This window comes from Prenolepis imparis, unplaced genomic scaffold (genome assembly GCF_030444845.1).
Source record: "Prenolepis imparis isolate NDT839.2.m4 unplaced genomic scaffold, iyPreImpa1.0 SCAF_3, whole genome shotgun sequence".
Classification (NCBI taxonomy): Eukaryota; Metazoa; Arthropoda; class Insecta; order Hymenoptera; family Formicidae; genus Prenolepis; species Prenolepis imparis.
In genome coordinates, this window is record NW_028141161.1 from 16,140,550 (window position 1) to 16,164,380 (window position 23,831).

The window sequence follows — 23,831 nt, forward strand, 5'->3', positions numbered from 1 at the left end:
CACGGTCAAATGAAGAGGATTAAAGTCAACGCCGTTAAGTCGGAGAGTAATGGCCGACCGACCGAGAAGCGACGCGCGGCTCGTCCTCGAGACGACCTCGGAGCCCGCTTCGGGAGCGAATTCCCGGGCGAGATTTAGCGCATTCATCTCCACGCGCGGACCTCCTCGATCGGAGCTCCTCTTATCATGTTCCGCGGAAAGCCATCAAACGAAACGATAAATCTCCGAAAAGTTTGTGTATTTGTCGAAGGATGTTTTCTCTCGATTGTGCTGCAAAAAAAAATCCGAATCTCGTCCGAGATGAGTGCATCTTAAACAGTCGTCTTCGTCTCTTCTTCCAATTCTCCCTCGATATATATATATACCGTCGATCGAATAAAAGCAAAAAAAAAAACAAACTAAAGCGATCGCGACGCTATAATTGCGATACGAAAAAGTTTGCGAAAAATTACTAATAGGTACGAGGTCTTCCGGGTTCGAAATCAATTTTTTATCATCGATCAAATTTTTATCCGACACAACGTCGATGATGCGTTCAAGGTTTCGTCAAACTTCATAACTTTCAAGATGGGGGAGAACACGCTGCTCGAGACACATCGATCTTTCGGGAGGGGGGGAGTACCAAGATTAGGTCGCTCGCTTAGGTTTTAATCTGTCGACTTCCTCGTCGGACTCGTATGTTGAACGACAGAGAGAATTCCGAGAGGAGGAATATCCTCTCTATTAAGAAGTTCCAGAGGCGTCGTTTTCACGACAGCGGCTCCGAGAAGGAACCAGCAGCCGAGTCACGCGTGATTGATCGTTTCTTCGGGTTCGACCGCGACTAGAAGGTAGTCGGGATAGGAAGGATGAGAAAGGTAGATAAAAGAGAAAAAGAAAAAGAGATGGAAGAAAAATCACTTACCATGGGGTCGTGGGGTAGGTGCATTGGGTAGGCTGGCTGCGCCAGGTGAGGGGGTGCATATCCACTGTATGGGGGTTGAACACCACCGCTACCCGTCCACGGATCACCAGGACCGGTTCCTGCGGTATTGCCGTCTGCAACGAAAGAAAAAAAATAGGGTTCGATCAATCATGTGTCAGCTGATTGTCGTTTGTCCGAGATCTAAATCATCGATGCATCCAAAAAATCAAGCATCCGCATCGGAAAGAGAAAGTTTCGAAAATATCTCGATAATGCAATTACAAGTATTATTGTAGATCTCTTTCGCAAAATATTTTCTTTTTTTTTTTAACAGGATCGCTTTTGTCAATTGTATAAAAGTTCTTTTTCGCTTGATGTAATTGAATTATTGTAGAATGCCGATAGTGCCTCGTCGATTATTACGTGCACTTTCTACATCATCGGAGCGGGAAATAACAAATAGTACGGCACGTGACATTCGGTGAGCAAAGAACATCGCGCACGTGGCCAAATAATCGGGCTTCCGAATCGAATTTAAAGTGCATCCGCCGTGCGACACGTTCAACCAAATTTCTCTCGTTCTTCAGAAATAAAAGCAACGCGCATTGTGCATTCGCTCTCTCTCTCTCTTTCTTCATCATGTTTGTAAAATTTAAGTCAATTAAAACACGACGTCCTGCTTCGAAAACGCGGCGCGCCAAACTTCCTAATCAAGTAACGATGTCGTTCCTTCCCCAATAATTATTTCGAGAACGAATCCCCTCTCCCTCTCTTCCGCGATATGATACAACTTCGCTGGACTTTCGCCAAGTCGAAATTTCGCGCTTTCTAACATCTCACTCGGAGTCGTCTCGGCGTCGTTTTGCGGTGAAGCACACACACACCCGGTATAAGGGCCAATAGACGCGGTACCCGGCGCAGACCATTATTTCAGTTGAAAACAACAGCAATAAGCTTCGGGAACGTATTTCTTGATACTTTTGCTTGATATAATTCCCGTACCGGGCGCTCCTCGACGAGAAAACGGAAACTAAGCCAAACTACTCGGGCGTTCCTACCAACTACCGGTGTTCGATGTCTGATAAAACTTTTTCGCTCCCCTTCCCAGCCCCTCGTCGTGGCCTCCCATTTATAAGCCATTCCGGTCAGCTACCGGGTGCCACGAGCGCCGACACATATTTCGAAAGCGTACTTAAACTGCTACTTTTCTCATCTGATCCATAATAACGAACCCTCGCGGTGAAAACTTTGCCGATTTTATAGGATCTATCATCATTTAGATTATCTTGAATATTTGCATATTTATGCATATGGAATTTTTTCTGAAATTATTCATTTCGTGTTTTTTTTATGACTAGCTACGTGTGTGTCCTATATTTTTATTCCTTTATATATTTAACTCGTGATTTTTCTATCTCTTTCTTTCTCTCAGTGAAATAAAATGCTTTTTATTTTCGCTCAAAATATTAAATTCCCTATATTAATTTAATGATAAAAAATATCAATTTAGATATGTGTACGACTTTTCATCGCACAACTCTGAAGATCTATGACGCGTATCCGCGAAACTTAGAGCGTGACGATGGTAAGACAGCTGCACCTGTGTTGTTGAGATGACGCTTATTTTTCAAAGATCCGTTATAATCTACAAAGTCGCAATTGCATCTGTAAAGCTAAGCCGCAGCTTCGACTAATGTGGACCATTTGGAGCGATTCGCGCGAATCACGATCATTATTTCGACATACAACGCGCTGGATAAGTTCCACGGGTAAATCAATTTAGAGCGACATATAAATCGATATTAACGAGCATATCGCGCAAAAAAAAAAGTATCACGTACATCAAAAGGGGAAGCGACTTCCCGCGACGGAAAATTATTAAGATAACGCTACTAAGACGTCGGAGCTTTAATAAGTGTCGTTATAACAACAAAGTAGCGCGCAGGAAAGAACGCCCGGGAAATTGCTTTTATTGGCAATATCTCGTCGACAAAGTTTTCCGTGGAATTTTTTTCGACGTCGGCATCGGGGATACACCCGCGAAATCCCAACGACGAACTTCGACGCCCCCCTTCCCCTTCCCCCGCCGCTTGAACAAATAACGAGATTGTTATTGTTTTTACGCGCGACAGGCAGAACGGCAAATTTTACGAGCGAACGTTAAACGGTTGAATATTAGCGCGCTCGTAAAATCCCTTTTATCGTCCATTCGGATCGTTATGCGATTTTCAAATGATATATACATATACATATATACGTATATACATACGTATACATATACATATATACGCGTCTATGCCGATGGCTGATTTCCAGATAACGATCAATCTATCGCGAACCCTCCGGAAGCTTTCTACCGCTATCACGTTTAATTATATCCCCGTTGATATCGATTAGCAGATATATAAGTTAATAATCTATTTCACATAATTATTTTCATAAAATTAGTAATCGAGATAACGCGCGAATCCGTTGTCACGCGCTCTATTTTCATTCGTTATCATTCAGTGGTGCTTTATACTTATTTCGAGAGCACAACGATGATTCATGCAACAACCCACACCGCAAACATTTTTTTTATCAAAATTATTAAAATCGATATCGATCTGGATTTTTTCTTATTCTGTCAATATAATAAAAATCGATTTCTCTCTTTCACTTACCGATATAGTAAGAGTCTGCATAAAGAGCACTCTTTGGCGACGTGTATCTCGGCGAGTCCTGCCCAAATTCATCCGAGCCATACTGCAACAAACAAATAGGCAAATGTTCATTATTAAAAATTGGGGAAAAAATTTGATTAATTTTTTTTCAACGGTTGATAAACGCGGTGAATCGACGCGTTTCGAGAAAACGGAAACGCGGCGGGTATATATGATTTTCGTCGTTTTGCAAGCCTTATTGTAAGAGTCTTTTACCATCGACTCGACACATTTCAGCACCTCAATTTCTGGTGTAAGAGCGAAAATTGCGCCGTAATCGCGCGAGGATTCGCGACTGCATCATCGGGCTGCTGCTATTGCCCAGACACGGCGTTGTATCTTCGCTCTTACGACACCTTTTGCGTATTGTATATATCGCGGCGCATCTCCATCGATCTTACGATAGATCCAGTCGGCTGTTACGACACCGATCGACCGACCGACGTCGTCGGCTCGTAGCGAGAACAGTCATTAATTCAGCGAGAGTAGACGCGCGAGAGGAACGGCGGAGAGAGAAAATCGGTACGGTTGCCGTTAAACGGCTACACGTACATACAAGTTTATCTTTGCGCAACGCGAGCAATAAAAATCTAAGATTAGGTCGTCCTCCTCGATCCAATTAATGCCGTCAATCTTCATAGCGAAGATGAGCAGAAGGCAAAACGTTCGTCGCGCCGTGATGATTCTATTTTCTCGTGTGAAGACAGACAAACTACAATTTTATCCGGGTTTTAAACATGTCAGTATACATGTATATGTAAAGATACCGATGTACAATCTGCCATATAGTATATGTCATATCAGTATTAGTAGACTAATACATGTATATATGTATAAAATTTAAATTTAAAATTAAATTAAAAAATTTATATGTATACATGTAATTTGAAATTTAAAAAAGTTAAATTTGTAAACATTTATATATATATTTTTTCAAGCTAAACGCAATAAAAGGCCGAAAAAGATTATGATAAATTAATGATTATTATCGATATGAGAGATTAGAAAGTCGTAACATATGACTAAATTTGTATGCGAAATGTGACGCAAAACATCGGCGACACGTCGCGAAAGCAAACGATAAAAATTCAATGCCTAATCCGATAACGCGTTCCAATCATTTACATATGAAAAATTAAAGCTCGTTATCGCGAGATACCATCCGAACGATATCATCTAATGTACTTTGATTACTCAGCCATCATCCATCATAGATGCCATGGTTCTCCAATTCTATATAAATCAGAAAAAATTGTTCTCGATAAAAAATCGCGGATCAAAAATAAATTATACTATCGCGAATTACAGGAGGAACACATTCGTGTCTTTAGCTTCAAAATGTAGCTCTATTTTATTTAGTTCCTTTTCCTCTTTTTTCTTTATATATATTCGAACCGAGATAAAATACGGAGTGCGATTTTCTCTGAGAGGAGAAAAAAGGGACAATGTATAGGAAGCTGTGCACGGAGACTGCATGCGACATGAATGGATCTATCGATCGCTTCGGGGGCACCGAAGGTATGGATATAATCGAGGGAGAGACTCTTCGAATTTTCGGTAAATTTACCATCTTATAGTTGCCGTAGTCCGTGGGATAGACAAACATGTTGGCGGCGAGGTCATGCGCACGCTGATTCGACGAAACACCAACTCCTTCGTCACACGCGGATCACACGGAGCAACATCTACACGATGGTGACGACAAAGGCAGGCCGCCGATTCAGCGACGAGAGGAGAGAAGTTGCCGCGCGAACGAGAAGACGAAGCAGAAGAGGAACAGCCGGCGAAGAGCAGAGAGGAAACGCGAATGGGGGGAGACAGTGCTTTTCCTCCTCCTTCTTTCTTTCTCTCTCTATCGTGCAATATATGTACTCCCTCGTTCCAATTTCATCATGATATATGTTAAAATATTCCACGACGCCGCGCTCTGCCTTATCCGCTTGCGCCGCGTCGAAAACTTTGGTCCGCGATGCCTCTCTCTCTCTTCCACACCCTCGGTTTCGTCTCTCCTTCTCTCTTTTGCTTCTCTCTTTTGCTCCAACACGTTGAAAAGTACCGGAGCTCGTTCGCGGGCTGGCAAGAGGTAGGGAGAATAAACTTCGTCCGCTAACGCGAGGACTATAGGGCCGCCAGGCCGAAATTTAACGCCTTCCCGGGGCCATGAAAGAATCGTACAACTTTGCCGACGAAAACTTGGCAACTTCCGTCTACGTCACGGTAGAGTATCGCTCGAGACTCACGGATATACACGGATGCAAAGAACGGGGAGACTTCCGCGCGTAGTATCGCGCCGACCGAAACGACTCCGAACAACACAGCTGACTACGCGCGACTGTCGACCGCGACTGTCGCGCGTTCACCAGCAGATCGAGAGCGCGCGCGGCTCCGATCCGGAGGTGGGAGCGACGCCAGACCCAATCGAGAGGTTCCTCTTCTACGTTGATAGAAGCGGACGCGGAGGTGCATCAGCCTCGTGATAGCAGGACAGGGTGTCCGATAAGTCCGTCAGAATCGGCCGGTGGCTAGCGTATCGTAAAACGCGAAAAACACTTCTCTTGTTCATCATCGAAACCACGATTCATCAGGTAACTTTGTCGATCGGCTCGCTCAAGAATAGAGGCGTTAACGATCGCATTAGCAACCGATCATGAATCTCTTATCTCAATGATAAACGCGACTGGAATGTTATACTACCTTTTTTTGCCTTTTTGCTTACGTCAATGTAAAATAAAATGGAGTGAAAATAGATAGAGAGAACCACGAACAATATCGTTGACGTACACGTGAAAAATGAAATCGTTTTCGACAGAGTATGGCCTGATGTATCCGGGAGAGATAGAAGCGAGGAATAATCGCGGTCCCCCTGATAAAAGTATCGAGTTTTATCAGTGAGACCGACCGATAACAACCTTACATATAATAAGAACATTAATAATACAATAAGAACATTTCTCTAACAATAAGAGGAAAGGTTAAAACTGGTACTAATCGAAGGATAAGTTTTGGTCTCTGGATCTATTAATTAAAATAAATTGCTTTGATACCCGTGATCAACCTCGATGCTTTGACAGTGGCCGCCAATCTCTTTCCCTTTTCTCTGTTATTCCGAAAGTCGAAAAAAAATTAATCCAATATGATAATTCACAGATTTGATATTAATTAACGAACCTAACGAACGACAAAATATGCGATGAAAATAATACCTCTATTTCGATCTGCATTTAACCGCTAAAGAATTCACTCGAATTTTTCAATTAATCGCAGATCCACGTCGCGAAAATTCCGCAGACCGAGCAAAAATATTTACTAAGCGCCAGACGATGTCGTTCGATATTCACGAGCCGACATCACTAAACGGGCCATTAAATTATTCACCGAAAACCGTAACGGCCACTTTAACCCCGGGTCCGTGGACCACTACTGTGCTCGGGGCACGGCGAGAGAGACACACCACGTGGACAATAATTCACGTTTTATTTCCTCCTCGCGCGGCAGGACGTATAGGAAAGGAAAGGACCACGCAATGATAAAAATGTCGCCGCGGCGGATCAGAAATCTTAATATGTCCCGGTGGTCCCCGTGGAGAGTCAGCGATTTCCAGCCAATATAAATGTCCTACATTGATTTAGTTCTCCCTTTCGCCGCGCCTCGCCTTACGATTCGCGGGTGGATGAGGGAAGAGGAGAAGCGGGGACGATCGGAGGAGAGATGCGAGAACTGAAACGGATCGAGGAACGGAAATGTCTCTGTCAGGGAAATTAGCCTCCGAGGATCTGAAATAGGACGGAGAAAAGGGTGCGGCAGGGTACATCCCTCCTCGCGAGATGGATGTTATGAAACCTTCGGAAAATTGAGCACGTGATGGCCATCTCTCGTTCTCGATCAACCGCGTCATCTACTTCGTCGTCCCCATCCTTCCCTCCCTCCCTATATCGACTTCGTAGATTCTACATCCATATGACCGTGATTCGCAGCTCGCCTACACTCGCTTGACCCGCGTTTAACCCAATACTACGAGACCAATTTGCAAACTGACTTAATTATCGTAATCTCCGTTATTTTATAACTGTAAGAGACGATACGTGATATTTATACACCGAAACACATATATTTATGATAATAATAATTGATAATAATAATCCTCAAGATAAACTCTATACTATAATAATAATTAAAAATAATTGTACGATGCTAGAGTCAAAGCATATGATCGTATCGAGTATTTTAAACATTCTGAAACCGAACCATGCGCGCGATTATTCTCTCCATACATTCTCTCGCTCTTCCCTATGACGGTTATTTAAGTACACGTGGGCGGAAATGAGTTTAAGGATAGCCGAAGAACGCCAAGACGATACAGAGAGAAAGAAAAAAAGAGAGAGACGGAAAAAAAAGGAAGAAGACAGTGGAAAGATGTAAAAGGCAGGGAGTCAACTATCCACGAGATAATGGATCGCCGATTAGCCCCCTTATTAATTACTACGACGAGACCGTTCCCTTGTCGAATAGCAAATAAACGAAACCAGGTGTCTCGTCGAAGTAATGCATTTTTTCCTTTTCTCCCCGTATCCTGGGAATTCCCATAGAGCATTCATTATTTATACCGTCTTTTTATAAAATATCCTTGAGGATGTCAATCGAATATCGAATATCGAAGACGTGTCAGTCGATCTCTCGGACTCGCGGAAAGAATGTGGAAAAACATTATACCTAAGAAACGGATCAATCGATTTTTGTCGTTGCTATTATTTTTTTCAGAGCTACAGGATTTATTACTTTACGCGCCTCGGATCGGACACCTCGATAGTAAATCCACACGTAATTGGCGAATCGATAAGTCTTATCGGGCCGCGGAGCGGTTTATTCGCCACGCTACTCGTCACTTTTTCTCCTTTGTCGGCATAATGGGTTAATGGCGAGGCATTTGTAAAAAGGAAAACAAAAATAGATGCAACGGTCTGCGCAGTTAATGGGCCCCCGTGTGTTGTAGATGACGGCAAGATAATTTCAGTCGACATAGCCTCACACGCCGCGGCTTCCATATACACGCGTGAAACGCACGCAAACGTGTGCGATGTGTGTCGGTAATCCCTACACAAATTGCCGGCGTCACGCACAAGTAGGAATTGGCGATATCAGTGTAATATAGAGAATAATTCAGACTTCTGCAACAATTCGAAACGAAATATATGTCCCCGTCGAGCGATAAGAGGGCAAACAAATCGATGTGCCGCCAGTTGACGAGATTTACTTACTCCTGAATAATTTTCTTATAGGGCAATATACCACCGTGTATACACTTTTTCGTTTGCTTCTCGTATTATTTAATTATATCGAATAGCGCAAGTGTCGCGAATCATTCTCCGTACGTCGCGAAAATTAATTAATCGTCATTCATATGCGAGAGAATAAAATAAACCAGTTTCCTCGGTTCTCGTAATCTTTACGATCGACGGCAAATTTGCGTATCCGATTCTACGATCTAACAAATTATTTGCAATGAGAAATGCATTCCGCGTGTTTTCGGTATTTATGCGTGCATGCCGGTTATAGTGGCATCGCCTTACTTCCCCAACTTCTTGCGCTGTTGGCGTGTGCTTGTGCAAAATCTTAATTCGCGACGACGCATAGGGGCGCTCATAAGAGACGGCAGGGAGAAATGTGGGAACTTCGTGCCACGATAAAAGCTGTTTAGCACGCTATGGTAATGACTCTGTCTCTTCTTTTTGTAAATTTATGTCTCTTATAGTCTCCCCCATGCGATCAGGATGAGTTCCCATGGTGGAGAAGAAGTACGGGCGATCGTAAAGGAAATACCCGTAGATGGAATAGGCATGTACCGACACAGGACGACTTCCGGTTCGCGCAATTTCAAACGGCCTGTCAGGAATTGAAACGTCTCCTTCGAACAGGAAAGACCGAACCAACACTTGCACTTGTAAGAAGATATCGTGTCTTGCATAATTTTCCAAGGCGAATCAACGTGTTGTCGCACACGCTTAATTATGCAATATACCGCGTTTTACGCCACAATTAAAGATACATTAAAATTATTTCTCTTTCAAATTATTATTTCTCAAAATTCTTAGATCATTGCCTATAAATAATTATTTTCGATTACTTATTTTTCGTCATTTAAAAGCCTTATTACAATTTTACACATTTTACCTAGAATTTTATAACAAGAAAAAATAATTTTTATACATGCTTACTAATTTTGCGGGGCAACCTCTGTATAGCAAAATTTGCTTTTATATGACAACAATATTATATCGAATCATCTGGTCCCCCCCTTCATGCGAGGAGAATCTATCGAGAGGTCAGATTTCATAGAATCGCACTTATCGTATCATTGCGAGCATCAAGATATCACGACCACCGAGAGGGAACGACCGAGAGACGCGAAACGCGAGGTACTGCAATATTTGAGATTTGTTTAGTAGACGTTATTTCATCCGTCATCCGATCGGATGTTATGCTTACGTCGCGGTATAAAAAAGACTTCATATTTATTTAGCCGGAGGAGAGACAGCACACGTCGATTTAGCGGCGATCAAAATAAAAATCAGCTTTTATCAGCTATAATATTGTGTGTATTTGTATACGTAAATACCTACTCTCTTACATATATATATATCTTTATTTTTTTATGGATTTTCGCAGCGAAGGCGATTGTGTGTGTGCGTGTCTCGTAAATTGCGACGCGATGTTATTCTTGAAAATTTTTGCGACGATTTATTCGCGGAATACGCACGTTAAAAGATCCCATCCTCTCTCTATAGTCACGCGGTTACGTTAGAGAAGCCTGGCGCGATCCATGGTTTTTGCCGGAGGATATTTTTATGTGCTACGCTTCGGCACGCCATAATCGTCGGATGACTAAACGCGCAGTCGCGTGTAATTTTCGCTGAGCTGTCCCGAATATCTCCCGAGACAAAGCGGCTTCATTTAGATACACACAGCGCCATTTTTTCGCGGATTAATCGTCACCGAGAGGAAGCTATGTAACATCGTCATCGGGCCGAGCCCGGCCAATTGTGCAAACAGGAAAAATATGATCGAGAGGTTTCAATCGACCCGAAAAACAAAACGAATTAAGAAGCGATTCTGATACCTTCATCACGCGCAAACTGCTCCAACAACGAAATATTTACGGCAACATTTTTTTTTCTTCTCGCGAGATCACGAATTCATCTCTGTAAAAATAAAGCAGTTAAAAGGCAGATGCGAATAAAGTAACTTTGAGACTAAAACGAAAATATATATAGCGACTCTCTTCTTCTCATTATTTAATGACTTTCAAAATTTTAGATGGAACCAACTCTAAAAAAATGCGATAAAATAATTATTATAAAAATTAAAAATTGTGATAATTATGAGATTTTTCGAAAATAAAAATTCTTTCGCCCGAAGCTTTTCTTCGTGCGATTTCACGTAACGCAAACTGTAAAGATGTAAATCTCTTCAAAATAGGGTGATGCTGATCGTCATCGTGGATGCCAGTCGACCGGACGGTCGGTCCGTTTTAATTGGTGGCCACTAATTGTTAATTATCCACCCGCGGAGAAACCTGACGTAAGAGGCTTAAGGCCATTTACACGGGGACGGGTTCCGACCCGCCTTCGCAAACGTTACCAACACTGCCGCCGACGGTGAGGAGAGACGCGCATGTCGGGTTCACGACGTTATAACATACAGGGCAGGTGTGCATATGTAATTTCTCGTGCGGACGCCCTCCTCCGCCAGGCAGCAACACGTGAAAAGATACCAGAGAGATCCGCGGCGGTTTACATTATTTATTAGGCATATCGTTGACGATGCGACACGTGGAAAGGGAAGAGAGCCAGGAAAAACGGCTGCATAATCAACAATTAGCCGGCTGATATGTGTTACGTGATAGTTTTTTAACGAGTACCCCCTATCCGCTATATATGCACGCGTACGTCTCCCGACCGCATTTTCTCGGGACTTGCCCTCCTCTCCCATCCATATAACTCGTGCCAGTTAATAATTTATCGCCGTCATCGATACACAGCGTGAAATTCCAAAGAGATTCATCGTTGGCAGAGTTAAGAAATTTCTTACGCATTCTTCAAGCCCGATTCGAAGAAGTATTTTTAATCGCGCAAATAATTTGACATTGTGTTTTATCAATCATAATGAGTGCTGATAAGTTATCAAAAAAAATACCAGAAAAATTCACAACGGAAAAAGTTGCTTATATATCTGAAGTATATCTTTAAAATTATCTTACGATTCGATTATTATTTTAAATGATAAAAATATCATTTTTTTAACCTGCTGTTGTAAACAAACGTCACTACTATATTGATACTTAAACTATCGAGATGACACATTCAGCGACAATTCTGTTATGAAAAAATTTGGGGAACAAAGACAACGCAAGAATTCCTCGCGCGACAATATAGGAACAATAGTTCGCTGCGAGGAACAATGAGAGCAGACGAAGAGAACCAAAGCGAGATTTCTCTGCCTCTCTCTCTTTCTCTCTCTCTCTCTCGACTGCGCCGACTCACTCGACGAGAATGCAACTTGAGCCCATGTAAAGTCAGACCACCGCAAAAGGATCAAATCCGCGGAATAGGCCTCTCTCGGCTCGCCAGATTCTCTCGAATCACCCGATAGAAAATATATCGCACGCGTGTGCGTGTCGCTGCGTCGAAGGATGCAGGGGAAGGGAAGAAACCGAGTCACTTCTCGAGAATGTGATTTAAGTCCGTATAAAAGACGACGTCGCACAGAATTACAAGCGGCATGCAGTTCCGTCCGTCGACAGGAACGAATTCTCCTCCTCCTCCTCCACCACCGCGACACCGCGTAAAGAATACCGAACGATCACCTATGTATGTCCGCGAGTCCATTCAAACAGAGATGTTGCTTGAACGAGCGAATCGCAACGAGATCATCTCGCGTTCCTCGCGTGACTGCAACGTAACGTCGAACTTGCAGCAGGATGAATGCAATTATGCCATTATTATATGTTATTATGCATGCCTGATAAATTAGGTACTTGAAGCAGAAATGAGCCAACTTTGTTAATTTCAGATACGACTTTGTGTCTATAGTATATATATTAGAAACTATCTTAATTTTCATTCCAAACGCGTCAAATATACACACAAATGTATAGTATTGATTTTGGAGCATGTGTGTAAATCGAATTTGTAGAGCTACATGAAGAATGTGAGAGTACAAGAAGATTATTGTGTATCATTTCCAGAAGAAAAAGGAAAAAATAAAAAAAAGAGGATGTATAGCCTGGTAACTAGTTAATGCTTTTCCGCCCGAAGTATTTCGTAATTAGGCAATTGCTTCTTCGGTATGTTAATGATCGCAGAAACTCCCTATTTGACCAAACGCGGTGATATCTTCAAGGTTACCGAGTGACAGGTCGCATCTCCCCTTGACGAGGGTTGTGCGTTTATTAAATAACCGAAAAATTTACGACGCTGTAAAAATTTACGGTAAGAGGGTAGGCGCGACCGTCTTCCATCGTTAATCCTTATACCGTAAAATTTAAGAAGCGCGAATGGGAATTTAAGCTGGTCGGAACGATGCGGCGGCGTAAGAGGCAAATCCGCGCGAACGAGGCCAAGATTACCGTAATGGCTCGCTTTACGATTCCAGTTATCGAGACGGAAATCTGCGAAAGCCCGATGTTAACCGCGGAAACCAGTCTCGAGAAGCTAGTGGCGTCTTTGTCTTTTTTCAAAGCGAAACCTTCGTACGTACTAAAATGCACGCAGCATCCTATGATATGCGTAATTATCCGGTATATTTAACTTCGTTATGGACTTTATGCTTACGTTTGTCCCCTTACCTTCTGAGTTTTATTTTTTTTTTCTTCCTTCCACCGCTAATGGCTTCAATTAGTACTACAAACAAGTGATTTAAAAACTAAAATTACAGAAATATTTGCTATCGCAAAAAAAAAAGCAATATCGTCGAACCAAGAGAGAACAGAAATGTCATTATTTATCTTTATTATAAGCAAATAGAAAATTATCAAAATTTCATTATTCATTTTTAAACAATCGTGCGATATAAAAGTCAATTAATATCGATATTACATGGAAGTAATAGTTAAAAAGGCGAAACTCTGTCATGTACGAAGAGACGCAATAGTCATTTAGACTATTTCATACATCTTGTTATCATACATTGATTTTTGTGCAGAATTGTTTTAGCACATGCAATTTGTTCCAAACTTGTAATTACGCAATTTGCTTCATAAATGTAACGCACATCGCGGAGAATATAATTTTCTCGTTACCAAAAAAATCAAAACTTTCATCTTGAAATGTTTAGCCTCTTCCAATTTCTCAAAGCTATAATTATTTAAACGCGATACGGCAATCATAAACCTTAACGTCGACGTAAGATAATACGATGTATCTACGATGCATCTACGATGCGCACAAAAGTATCGCAGGCATTTTAACGATCTCGCGATCTAATTAATATAATTGTCCTCACGATGATGTATATCAGCTGAGAAAGAGAGAAAGATAGATGCTCTACCACTCCTATTTATTTGTAACTCTCGTTGTGGAATACACTTGCTAGCATTAACGACCTCTGTGATCAATTAATTCCCATTAATTGAGAGAAAAGAGAAGAGGAGGAAGAGGGGAGAGAGAGAGAGAGAAATAGAGACAAGATATGTACATACATATATATGCCGGATGAGTTATGATTGAATCGCGATAACGGGCTGTATCCGCTTTCAGTAAATTAACCGGATGCTTGATCATGATGATACGTTGTCCCTTCGTCGCAAAAAGAATTTTCAATTACCTGACTGATGACGGATATGGAGAATCGCACGAGTACGACAGACTCTGATTCATCGCGCCGACTGATTTGTTCTGAATTATTTCCCTTTAATGCAACATATTTTTTTTTAATAATAATACTGGCTCGATAAGAAAATTCTTTCCCACAAAAAGTCTTTTCTATATACATATAATGAACAGTCACGAGGATATTGTAAGCAAGAAATAAAAGTGAACAAACGGATATCGGGCGGGAGGATGCGAGATGGCAGATATTCTTGGAATTCCATGAAAATATATTCTTTCACAGGTGACGACGGTAGATGCGACGCTCCCCTCCCTCTCTTCATTCGCGTGTTTTTCGTATGCAACCGTGACCACCGCCTAATACGCGGCACAGCGGCACATACTAATTAGCCTTGCGAGCGAAACGCGTCATGAATACAACTCCAAGTGGCGAGAGAGACAAACATTAGATGAGCCACGATGCTTGAGACTAAACGTCGAGAGGCATTTCCTGTTGCAACGATCGCTACCGAGGAGAAACCAAATAATTACTCTCCCCCGCAATTATCAACGGGTATCGTCGTTATTTTCAAGATGCTCTAATAAATTTTAAAAAAATATTACATACACATTTTTGCGATAAAATCGTAATGCGACAAGAGGCACGGAACGACTCGAGAAATCACGTACGAGCACTAAACTATACCTTTTAAGGGATTAAGAGTTTTTTCCTCGACAATACGTACTCGAACTATAAACGCATTGTTTACCTTGTCCGAGGTCGAGTGGTAAATTTCACGCGAAACCAACTGGGACATTAAGTGCGTTCGTTGCAAGACACCGGGTCCGCGCTAGAATTTACGAGCCGAGGAATTCTCGGACACATGCCGGACACCTTCGCGAACATGGTCAGTACAATGCCGCAATCGATAGGAATTCTCGAAATTTATCGTTAGCCGTGTTAAGCGCGTCTTAGCTATTACAACGCTATCCGACTAATGCGCCATTCGAAATATAAAATATATTCCCACATTGGCAACTTAAATTAGCCCATTTAAATAAATGGATGAAGATAATCAGGCCGCATAATCTCTCCGCTTATCGCTTATTGTTCTCGATTTTAATGGCAATCGAGAGAGAGAGAGAACTCGAATATTCGTATTACGCTCCTTTCAATTCCTCGCCTCTTCATTATATATATATTTACCCCGCTCTCCCGCCCCCCGTACTGTTTCCAATAATTGGGCGACGAGGTGAGTTGCACGATCGAGCTGGTTACAGACAGGTTGCCGGGGCTGGACGCTTGAAATCGGTCCGTCACCGGCGCATTCTGCATCTGTCCAGGTTGATTCGAGCTGCGCTGGATGCTGTTGGACGTCATCAGCGTGTTGCACGGTGGACCGGCGCGTGAATGATTGCACGCGATCTGCAGCAGATTTGTGCCACTAGCGGCGAGTCTTCCCGAGCTCGTCGCAACCTGCTGCACGTGCGCGTTCCGCTGGCTGACCTGAGCACTTCGTCGAACCTTGCACTGATTGCTCTGACCGGCGGTCTTCGACTCGTGACCGGCTCTCACGTCGATCCCGAAGTCGCTCAGCTTAAAGTTCTGTTGATTCATCTTGAAATCCGCGTTATTCTTAAAACTCCGATCCATCTCGATTCCGTTGGGAATAAATTGTGATTTCAAAGAACCGATCACCTTCTACTTCCTTTGCCGTCGTTCGACATGTCTCATGAATATATAGATCTCTATCAAAGTCGCTTCGATGCAATCGAATGAAATGTTATATAAAAATTTAATTTTTGTTACGAATTTGTTGCTCTCTGAGAAATCCGAATTCCGAGCAAACAAGTACGTATTTATCTCCTCTCACGTAGATTGCAGGATGTTATAAATTTTATTTCATCACGTGTTTTCACTCGCCGTTACTCGTCAAGCTTTTTCTACGCGCGGAATTCCTCGGCCGACGAAGGCGCGTTAAATGAAATGGGAGATGAGATTAATTGCAGGTGCTTCGCGTGTCGCGGCGATACGTTTGACAATTCATCAGCTGATCGCGCAGCGCTTGACACTTCGCCTTGACACGATTCCGATCTCCAGTTTGCATTGTTGCACGATCAATGAATCCGCGATTTTTATTGACGCGATTCGCCGTCGACGATGTAAGACTCGGATTCGGACACCTTTGGACGTCTTTCAATGTTCGCACGAGTCGAATTTTCACTCGGCTGGCACAATCTGCTGTTTAGCGATCGCGCGGATTTTCTGCGTCACCGTCCAAATAGCATCCGTATTAAGGACGGAACGACCTTGCGACGTCGACACGGTCGTTATTTATCATACAGCCATACGGATACGTTAAAAACGATGAATTAATAGTCCAGTGAAACTCGAAAATCTCATCGCTTAATCAGAGGTTGCCGCGGCAGCACGCTCGGCGATTATATTATTGCTGGATCAAATCGGCGCAACGTTTCGTATATACTCTTTAGTACGCGAATCGCCGCGGCCGCGATAATCGTTAATCACCAGTGAAAGTTGCGGCGCGAAACACCCGAGTTTCGCGACGGAAGAATCGTATTTGCTTTTGCGTCTCGAGGAACGAGACGGAGCAGGCGATTCATCGACAGATCGACGGAATCCATCTCGTTAAATCGCGAGACGAGATAATATCGCCGTTGACACACGTTCGATAATACAACAACAGTTGTCGATAACAAAAGTATTGTATTTATAAAACAAATCACGTCTGTTAACAAAACGCGTCACAAAAAACATCGATAGAGAGAAAATCTCGGATTAATTTTCAAGCAGACCTTCGAAGAAGAAAACTTTGATCGACGATTTTATTTAATGATGGCTATTTTATTTAACAGCTAATTGTTTAATAGCTATTTTTTCACACAACACGATTCGTTTACACGCGCCCGAGTTTTCCGACGCTTTAATCGCGGCCTGATCGAATCTCGCTCGTCGTAATAACTCGAATCGCGAACTCGCGTCGACGCAAATGCAATTGCATCACACAGAGTCGTGCACGATTCTGCCACAATACGCAATTCGCAATAGGGTACGTAGTGTTCTCTCATACGATCGCCTGCCTCGTTGCACTGTTCGCACATGGGAAATTTTTCTACTCCGAGAGATTTTCAAACAACGATATGTTAACCGAATGTATGCATATATATACACATAGACGCACGCAAAACGTCCCACGGCGGAAACAATCGGGAAAGACAGACAGAGAGAGAGGGAGAGGATTAGAAGCCAAAACGGCCAGCTGCTTAGCCAGTAGAGAGACGACTGGTTTTGTGTTAGCCGACTCATAGGCTATACACCGCACACGGCACGAAGGAGGCTGGGGTCCAGCATACCCTCCCTCCACCAGACGATACACGGAGCAAGTGTGCCTGTCCCCTCTGCAATACGCATATATATATAAGTCTCTTACTGCACGTATATGCGTGCATTGTATGTGTTTGTATCGATGCACTCTCTTTCTTTCTCCCGTCTCTCGTGGCTCGACCCCACGCGAGACGCTCGCAGTCTCGTTTCGCACTATGCAACTCCGCAGAGGAACTGCAAGCGTTGCACTCCGCGTGAGAGTCGAGTAACGTCTGCGCGCTAAAAAATCGTGGGAATTAAGAGCGGAGTGCTGCGTCGGAAGAAAAGCTGAGCGATATACGCCTGCATCGTCGTTTAATGACGTAACGTTGTGTTTCTGACATTGCATATAAAAATAAAACGTTCATCGCGCAATCGGTTTATTAAGACATTTCTTTTATATTCCCGATATAAATCATAATTACGCGATATTTCTAATATTAGAATGAAATTGCGAGACTCATCATGCAGCTATCGTTCCATCTCGTCAACGTTTCACGTAATTAAATTTATGATATATGCAGATTCAAACCGCAAGAGTATCGTCCCAGACAACGTCTAATTATGCATAACGCAACGTTTGCTCGATAATAATGTAGATCATAGAAAAATACAAACTGACTCGGATATTGATTCTGAAGGGGGGACGTTGTTTACAACGGAGACCTATCTGCCCCTCGTTGCGCGCCAGATCATTAATCGTGGATCGGCGCGATATCTTAATCGCCTGTTACTTTGTTTTTTTTTCTTTTTTTCTTTTTTTACAGGGGGTCAAATACCTCGGTGTGGTATCGAGTATGGTATCGAGCATTATTTACAACTCATCAGCCGTGACGCGATACTATTAATCCAGCTTTTCTCGCACGATTCGGGATTTGCAAAACACTTAATTCTTAATTGCCTTCGCCTTATCAGAAATCAAAAAAAAATCGCCTATCCCTCCTGCGCTGCACTTAACATTAAAAGATAGGTTTGCAGCACTAAATGTTCTTTCTTCCAAATAAATGTCGAATAATATAATAAGTTAAATATAAGTTTGTGCTCTCGAAATTTTAACAACGTTAAAAAGAGTCTACAGGTTTATATTAAAATGAAAAATGTATCTCATCGAAGATATACTGTTATATTTAGGAAGAGATCGTTTGTCATAATATTCTATACTGAAAAATCCCATTCTCCGGTTGAAGATTAATTTACCGTTACTTTGTAAAAGAACAAGTCTGCATCACCCGCTAAATCTGTGCGTGTGTGTCTGTGTGTGATTGCATTCGATTCTCTCAAAGATTCGTTTCCAAGATGCAGTTGCATCTCAATGCACCGCGCTATTGCATCTTTCTCTATTCATCTCTCGTTGCGCACCGTCGCGGGAATACAGAAATAGTTTATCCACGAAGAGATTTCGGGAAAAAGAGAGAGAGAGAGAGAGAGGCCAAACGAAGAGACGAAGAGGCGAAGAGAGCGAACGAGAACAGAAGCAGAAGAATCGAAAGAGAAACGACAGAAAATACGAGCGGGAGTTACGAGTTACAGCGGAAAACGGTGGATTATGTGTGTTTAACCCTCCCTAACCCGCCTGCCTTCCTTCTTCTTCGACCCCGCTGCTCCCTCCCCTTCGCCCATGTTCGCGCTTCACGTTCGCCGTCGCCCAAACGCGCTTCCGAAAGCCCCCGAGTTATGTTTGAGCACGAAAAGTAAACTTCGACTTCGTGGCGACGTGAGGCGCTTTGTGAGGATTAGGTGGCCGCCAACCGGGTGAATCGATTCCTTTGTTCCGACTTCCGCACCGCGCGAACAAGATCGATTCTCAGCGGAATCTGCTACATCGGCAGCGGCGTCAAGGTCCGATGAATCTTTGCTCGCGCTCTTTCATGCGTGCGAAAGTTCAAAGGAGAATCGCGAGAGAAGAGAAGACGGAAAGTGAAGTTCGACTTTTTCGTAAATAACGCCGCGCGTAATCCGAGACGATGACGAAAAAGATCGGCATCGCGTTTTAGCGATAATTGCTTTAAATTATTATTTAATCTGGAATATAGTGTCAGATCGAAATGTCTGTCACTCAATTAAATTAAATTTCTTTGATACTCGACGCAGATGCGAAACAAAGTAAAAATATGTAGACTCAATATTAGAAACAGTTGAGGTAGAACAATTTCGAGGTATTCATTATTTCGAGAAATACGCGGAGGCGTCTAAAATTTCACGCGAGAGTTCACGGATCAAAAAGGACGTGATTAAACGAACGTTCATTGCCTCCGCAATGCGGGCGCGACTCTGCAACAGTCGAGCTCCTCGACGACGCAAAGTGGAAACACCGCGGTGAGGTAAACCCGAGGAAAAACTAGCCTGGCCCGACGTGCAACAGGTAGGGAAGCCAATGGCAAAGGCTCGGTGCAAGTCCGAGCTCGAGAACAGACCGCGAACGCGGTGACGGATCAGTGACGACGATCGACGAGATCGCTTTTAGCGAGATTTAAGTCAAGGTGAGCGATACGAGGGAGAACCTAGGTCTACCGTAAAACGTGAAGCTATAGTTGCGCGGTAATCGTCGTCGTGTCGTCGAGATTCCTTTCCACGTAAACCTTCAATACATATAAATATATATATATATATATATATATATATATATATATATATACGATCATTGAAGAAATAATATTATAATTAAAAAATCTTAAACATTCTCTCCGTAAGTTTTTCCGAGAGATATAAGGATTTTAAATGCGCAACACGGTCGGTATAATCTGCGTCTATATCACTGTCATATGTATGCAAACTCAAATCATTAAGCACTGCATTTTACGGTTCAGTGACATAATAGATATCGCACTTATTCCTCTATTACCTTTCCCCTATCTGTATAATAGACATACTAATCGCGCAATCGCGGCGCGGTAACGAGTAGGTGGTCCGCCGCCGATATGGATCGGATCGCAAAGTGAAGTGCAGTAGCGAATCGAGCAACGAGGCGAGCTAGCGAGCGATATGGAACTCGCGTCGATCAATGTGCGCCTTGCCGGTTACTCAACAACGAAACTGGTAATCATATTGCGGGGTTCGCGAAGTGCCTAATCGCCAACACCTTCACCTAGATCTCTCGATGCTTGCGCGACGACGACGACGACGACGACGACGACGACGATATGTCCTTTCGAATCGAGTTGCGGCAATAATTCATCCACATCGTCGGGACAGGTTGATCTTTTTTTTATTTGTTTTAATCCATCGCGAGTTGCGATAACAACAAAGTTGAAACCGGTTGGCGATTCTTGATAAATCGAAGAATTATTATTAAGCGAATTCGGCGTATCAATAATTTTGACACTTCGAGGCACGCGTGCATTTATTTATTCATCAATTCGACGCTTTATGAAAAGATGATAATCTAGTTTTATTTTGGATTAAATAAATTATCAAATCTATATGACAGAGAAGAATCATGTTTACGATTTTCCTTACGACAAAATTAAATTTGCATGATGAACTTTTAACGCGAATTTCGTCCAATTTCGATCGTTGAATACTTGAATACTGTAGATTTGCGATCGCGCAAAATTAGCGCAAGAGTGGAACAAGAGCTCGATCAACCTTTACCGATAAAATCTCGATCTTATCGAGGAGAATACAAATTTATATTGCACCCAGAGGAAAAAAGAGAGAGAGAGAGAGAGAGAGAGGAAAGCTCAGTTGAAAAAAGCGCCTCTCTTACTCTTTCCCTCCGGCAGTTCAAAGACCGTCTAAGAGTATGCGACTCCTCGTCGTCTCCCCGCATGATTATGGTCCCATTCATGTGCAACCAGTTCGGCTCGGTTTCTTCTTCGTACCGATTTCAATCTAACCGCCGCGTGTGTGCGTTACATTATAGTCGCAGAGCGTAATGTATATAGTCGTTCTCGTTGTCGTCGAATCGCGTGTACGACTCTACTCGGAATAGGCGGAACGTTCACTTTTAATAAACCAGACTGTACCACGATCGAAATGATCGAGCGTAGAGATCGCATTGCGAAATGAACCTTTGTCTCTCTTTCTCTCCCTCTCGATCGGAAGAGAAAGAATCTCTCTCTGAAACGATGGATTGCGCGACGCAAAAACAAAGCTTTCGACAAACAAGAATTATATCAATCTTTGACAGCATCTTCATATTTTTTGTAATACAAAATCTAGTAGAAAATCAATAAATAAAATTTTTAGGAATATAAAATCTCGTTTCTTTTTTATTTTAATCGAACTAGCACGATAGAAATTTAAAGCTTATAATTGAGATCTTGGCATTCGCGAAAAAGAGAAGAAATGATCGAACGACAAAAGGGCGTATTCGTGACGAAAGATATTATATATACATTTTCTACCGGTACTGTACCGGTTTTAAAGGACTGGCTGGCGAAGGAGACGGTCGGAACGAGGAGTGTATACGCATACGCACGCAGGACTGGTATCGCACACGCATACAGGGCAAGGGACAGGTACAGAATGTGTCCGTGGATAGCATGGCGACAGTGAAGGTGCGCAAAAGAAGAACGAAGGATTAAAGACGAAAAGAGAAAAGAGAGAAAGAGAAAGGGAAGGAGAGGTAGACTAGCCACTGAAGAGTAAACTGGCCAGACTGCCTGCCGCCGACATAACGTAATGCAACATGCTAGAAAGAGACAGAAAGAAAGAGGAGAGAGGGGTGAGAGAGATTGCGAAAAAAATGAGAAAACGAAGAGAGCAGGAAGGAACTGATAGTCGGGATTGAACAGACGAGTAGGACGAGGCGATATGTTGTTCAAGAGATACTACGCGTTGATGCGGTTCTTTCTTGGTAGAATGCATCGAGGCGTGTCCGTGCTGTCCGCGATTTTTGTATCTAATGCAATAATATCGAGAGAGAAAGAGAAAAGAGACTCGAGAACTAGCCAGACAGCCTGTCGCCGACGACGGTGCGCTCGAAGGAGAAAAGAGCGGGAGAAAGAGAAAGAAACAAAGGTACAAAAGGTACGAAGGAGACAGGGGAAGAGAAAAAAACCGATGGCCAGGTTCACGGAACCTGAAACATCACAGGACGGAAACAGCCCTTGAAGAAGTATCTCGTAGACCTGTCGTCTCGTTTGATCCAATAAGTTCTCTTCCCCTCAAACGAGACATCTCGTTAACCGTTCCCCTAATTTTGTATATACAAACGCGTAATTAAAATCAAGGCTCTCCCTCCCTGCCACCTATCTGCCATGTCTTGACACAAGAAATATAATTCATTGTATACCAGTTGCATAAAATAAACATGTTATTTACCGCAAATTTCACGCGCATGGAACATTGCGTTTGACGTACCTCGCGTGAACAGTTCGCCGCATTTTCGATGGGAACAACAGCATGGCGCTAACGCGCCCTTTGCTGCCCCGCCGCGCATTACAAGATCATTAATTATTAATTTTCAATAATCATTAATTTGTTTAATGAGACGCAATCTATTATTTGCGTGTTGTTTACTAGTTTAAACATAAGAGGGTTATCCCGCACATTATTTCGAATCAATATCACACATGTATATCCGAACTCGTTGTTCTAAGGGCGCAAGAAGTTCCGTAACATTCTGTATAGTCATAGATTGCGTAAAAAAAAAAAAAAAACGTTGATTGGCAATAGTTCTGGTACGGTATTTTAAACCCGATCTATTCGAGGACCAAATAGTCCTAGACCGCAGAAAAAAATAGCATCACTGCCATACGGTTCAACGGTCCATGCGAATTTCGCCGACATTGATTTCGCCGTTATACGATCCTATCTGTCGCGAACAAAGCGCGTGACAGAAACAAGGGATCTACAATGCAGATAAGTATTTCTCTGCGCGGAATTACAACGCTTAGATACTTAACCGATCTCTAACGGTGTGTCGTCCGAGTATACCGTTAGATTATCGACTCGGGAAACACGGCGACCCGGAAATTAATTCGATCGCTATACATAAAAAGAAAGTGCTATAGACTTTTACAAAAAAGATTAATAGGTTCCTGCTACTTGTATAATTAACCGTAAAAAAATCAGAGAAGTGAGAGAACTTGACA

General features: G+C 42.7%; 1 protein-coding gene across 13 annotated transcripts in view; it reads right to left on the reverse strand.

Annotated features, from left to right (window-relative positions):
• The window catches only part of LOC145934024 (transcription factor 12-like), a 120,278-nt gene that overhangs the window by 14,698 nt on the left and 81,749 nt on the right, over window positions 1-23,831 (reverse strand). For 12 of the 13 annotated variants that reach the window (XM_083034210.1, XM_083034211.1, XM_083034207.1 and 9 more), the window contains 2 exons: window positions 3,568-3,649; window positions 905-1,038 (listed from right to left, as the gene is read on the reverse strand). In XM_083034210.1, the coding sequence (XP_082890336.1) occupies window positions 905-1,038; window positions 3,568-3,649 (216 nt within the window). Of the gene's footprint in view, window positions 1-904; window positions 1,039-3,567; window positions 3,650-15,615; window positions 16,147-23,831 lie in introns of those variants that run through there. The other variant, XM_083034208.1, reaches the window with a different exon arrangement.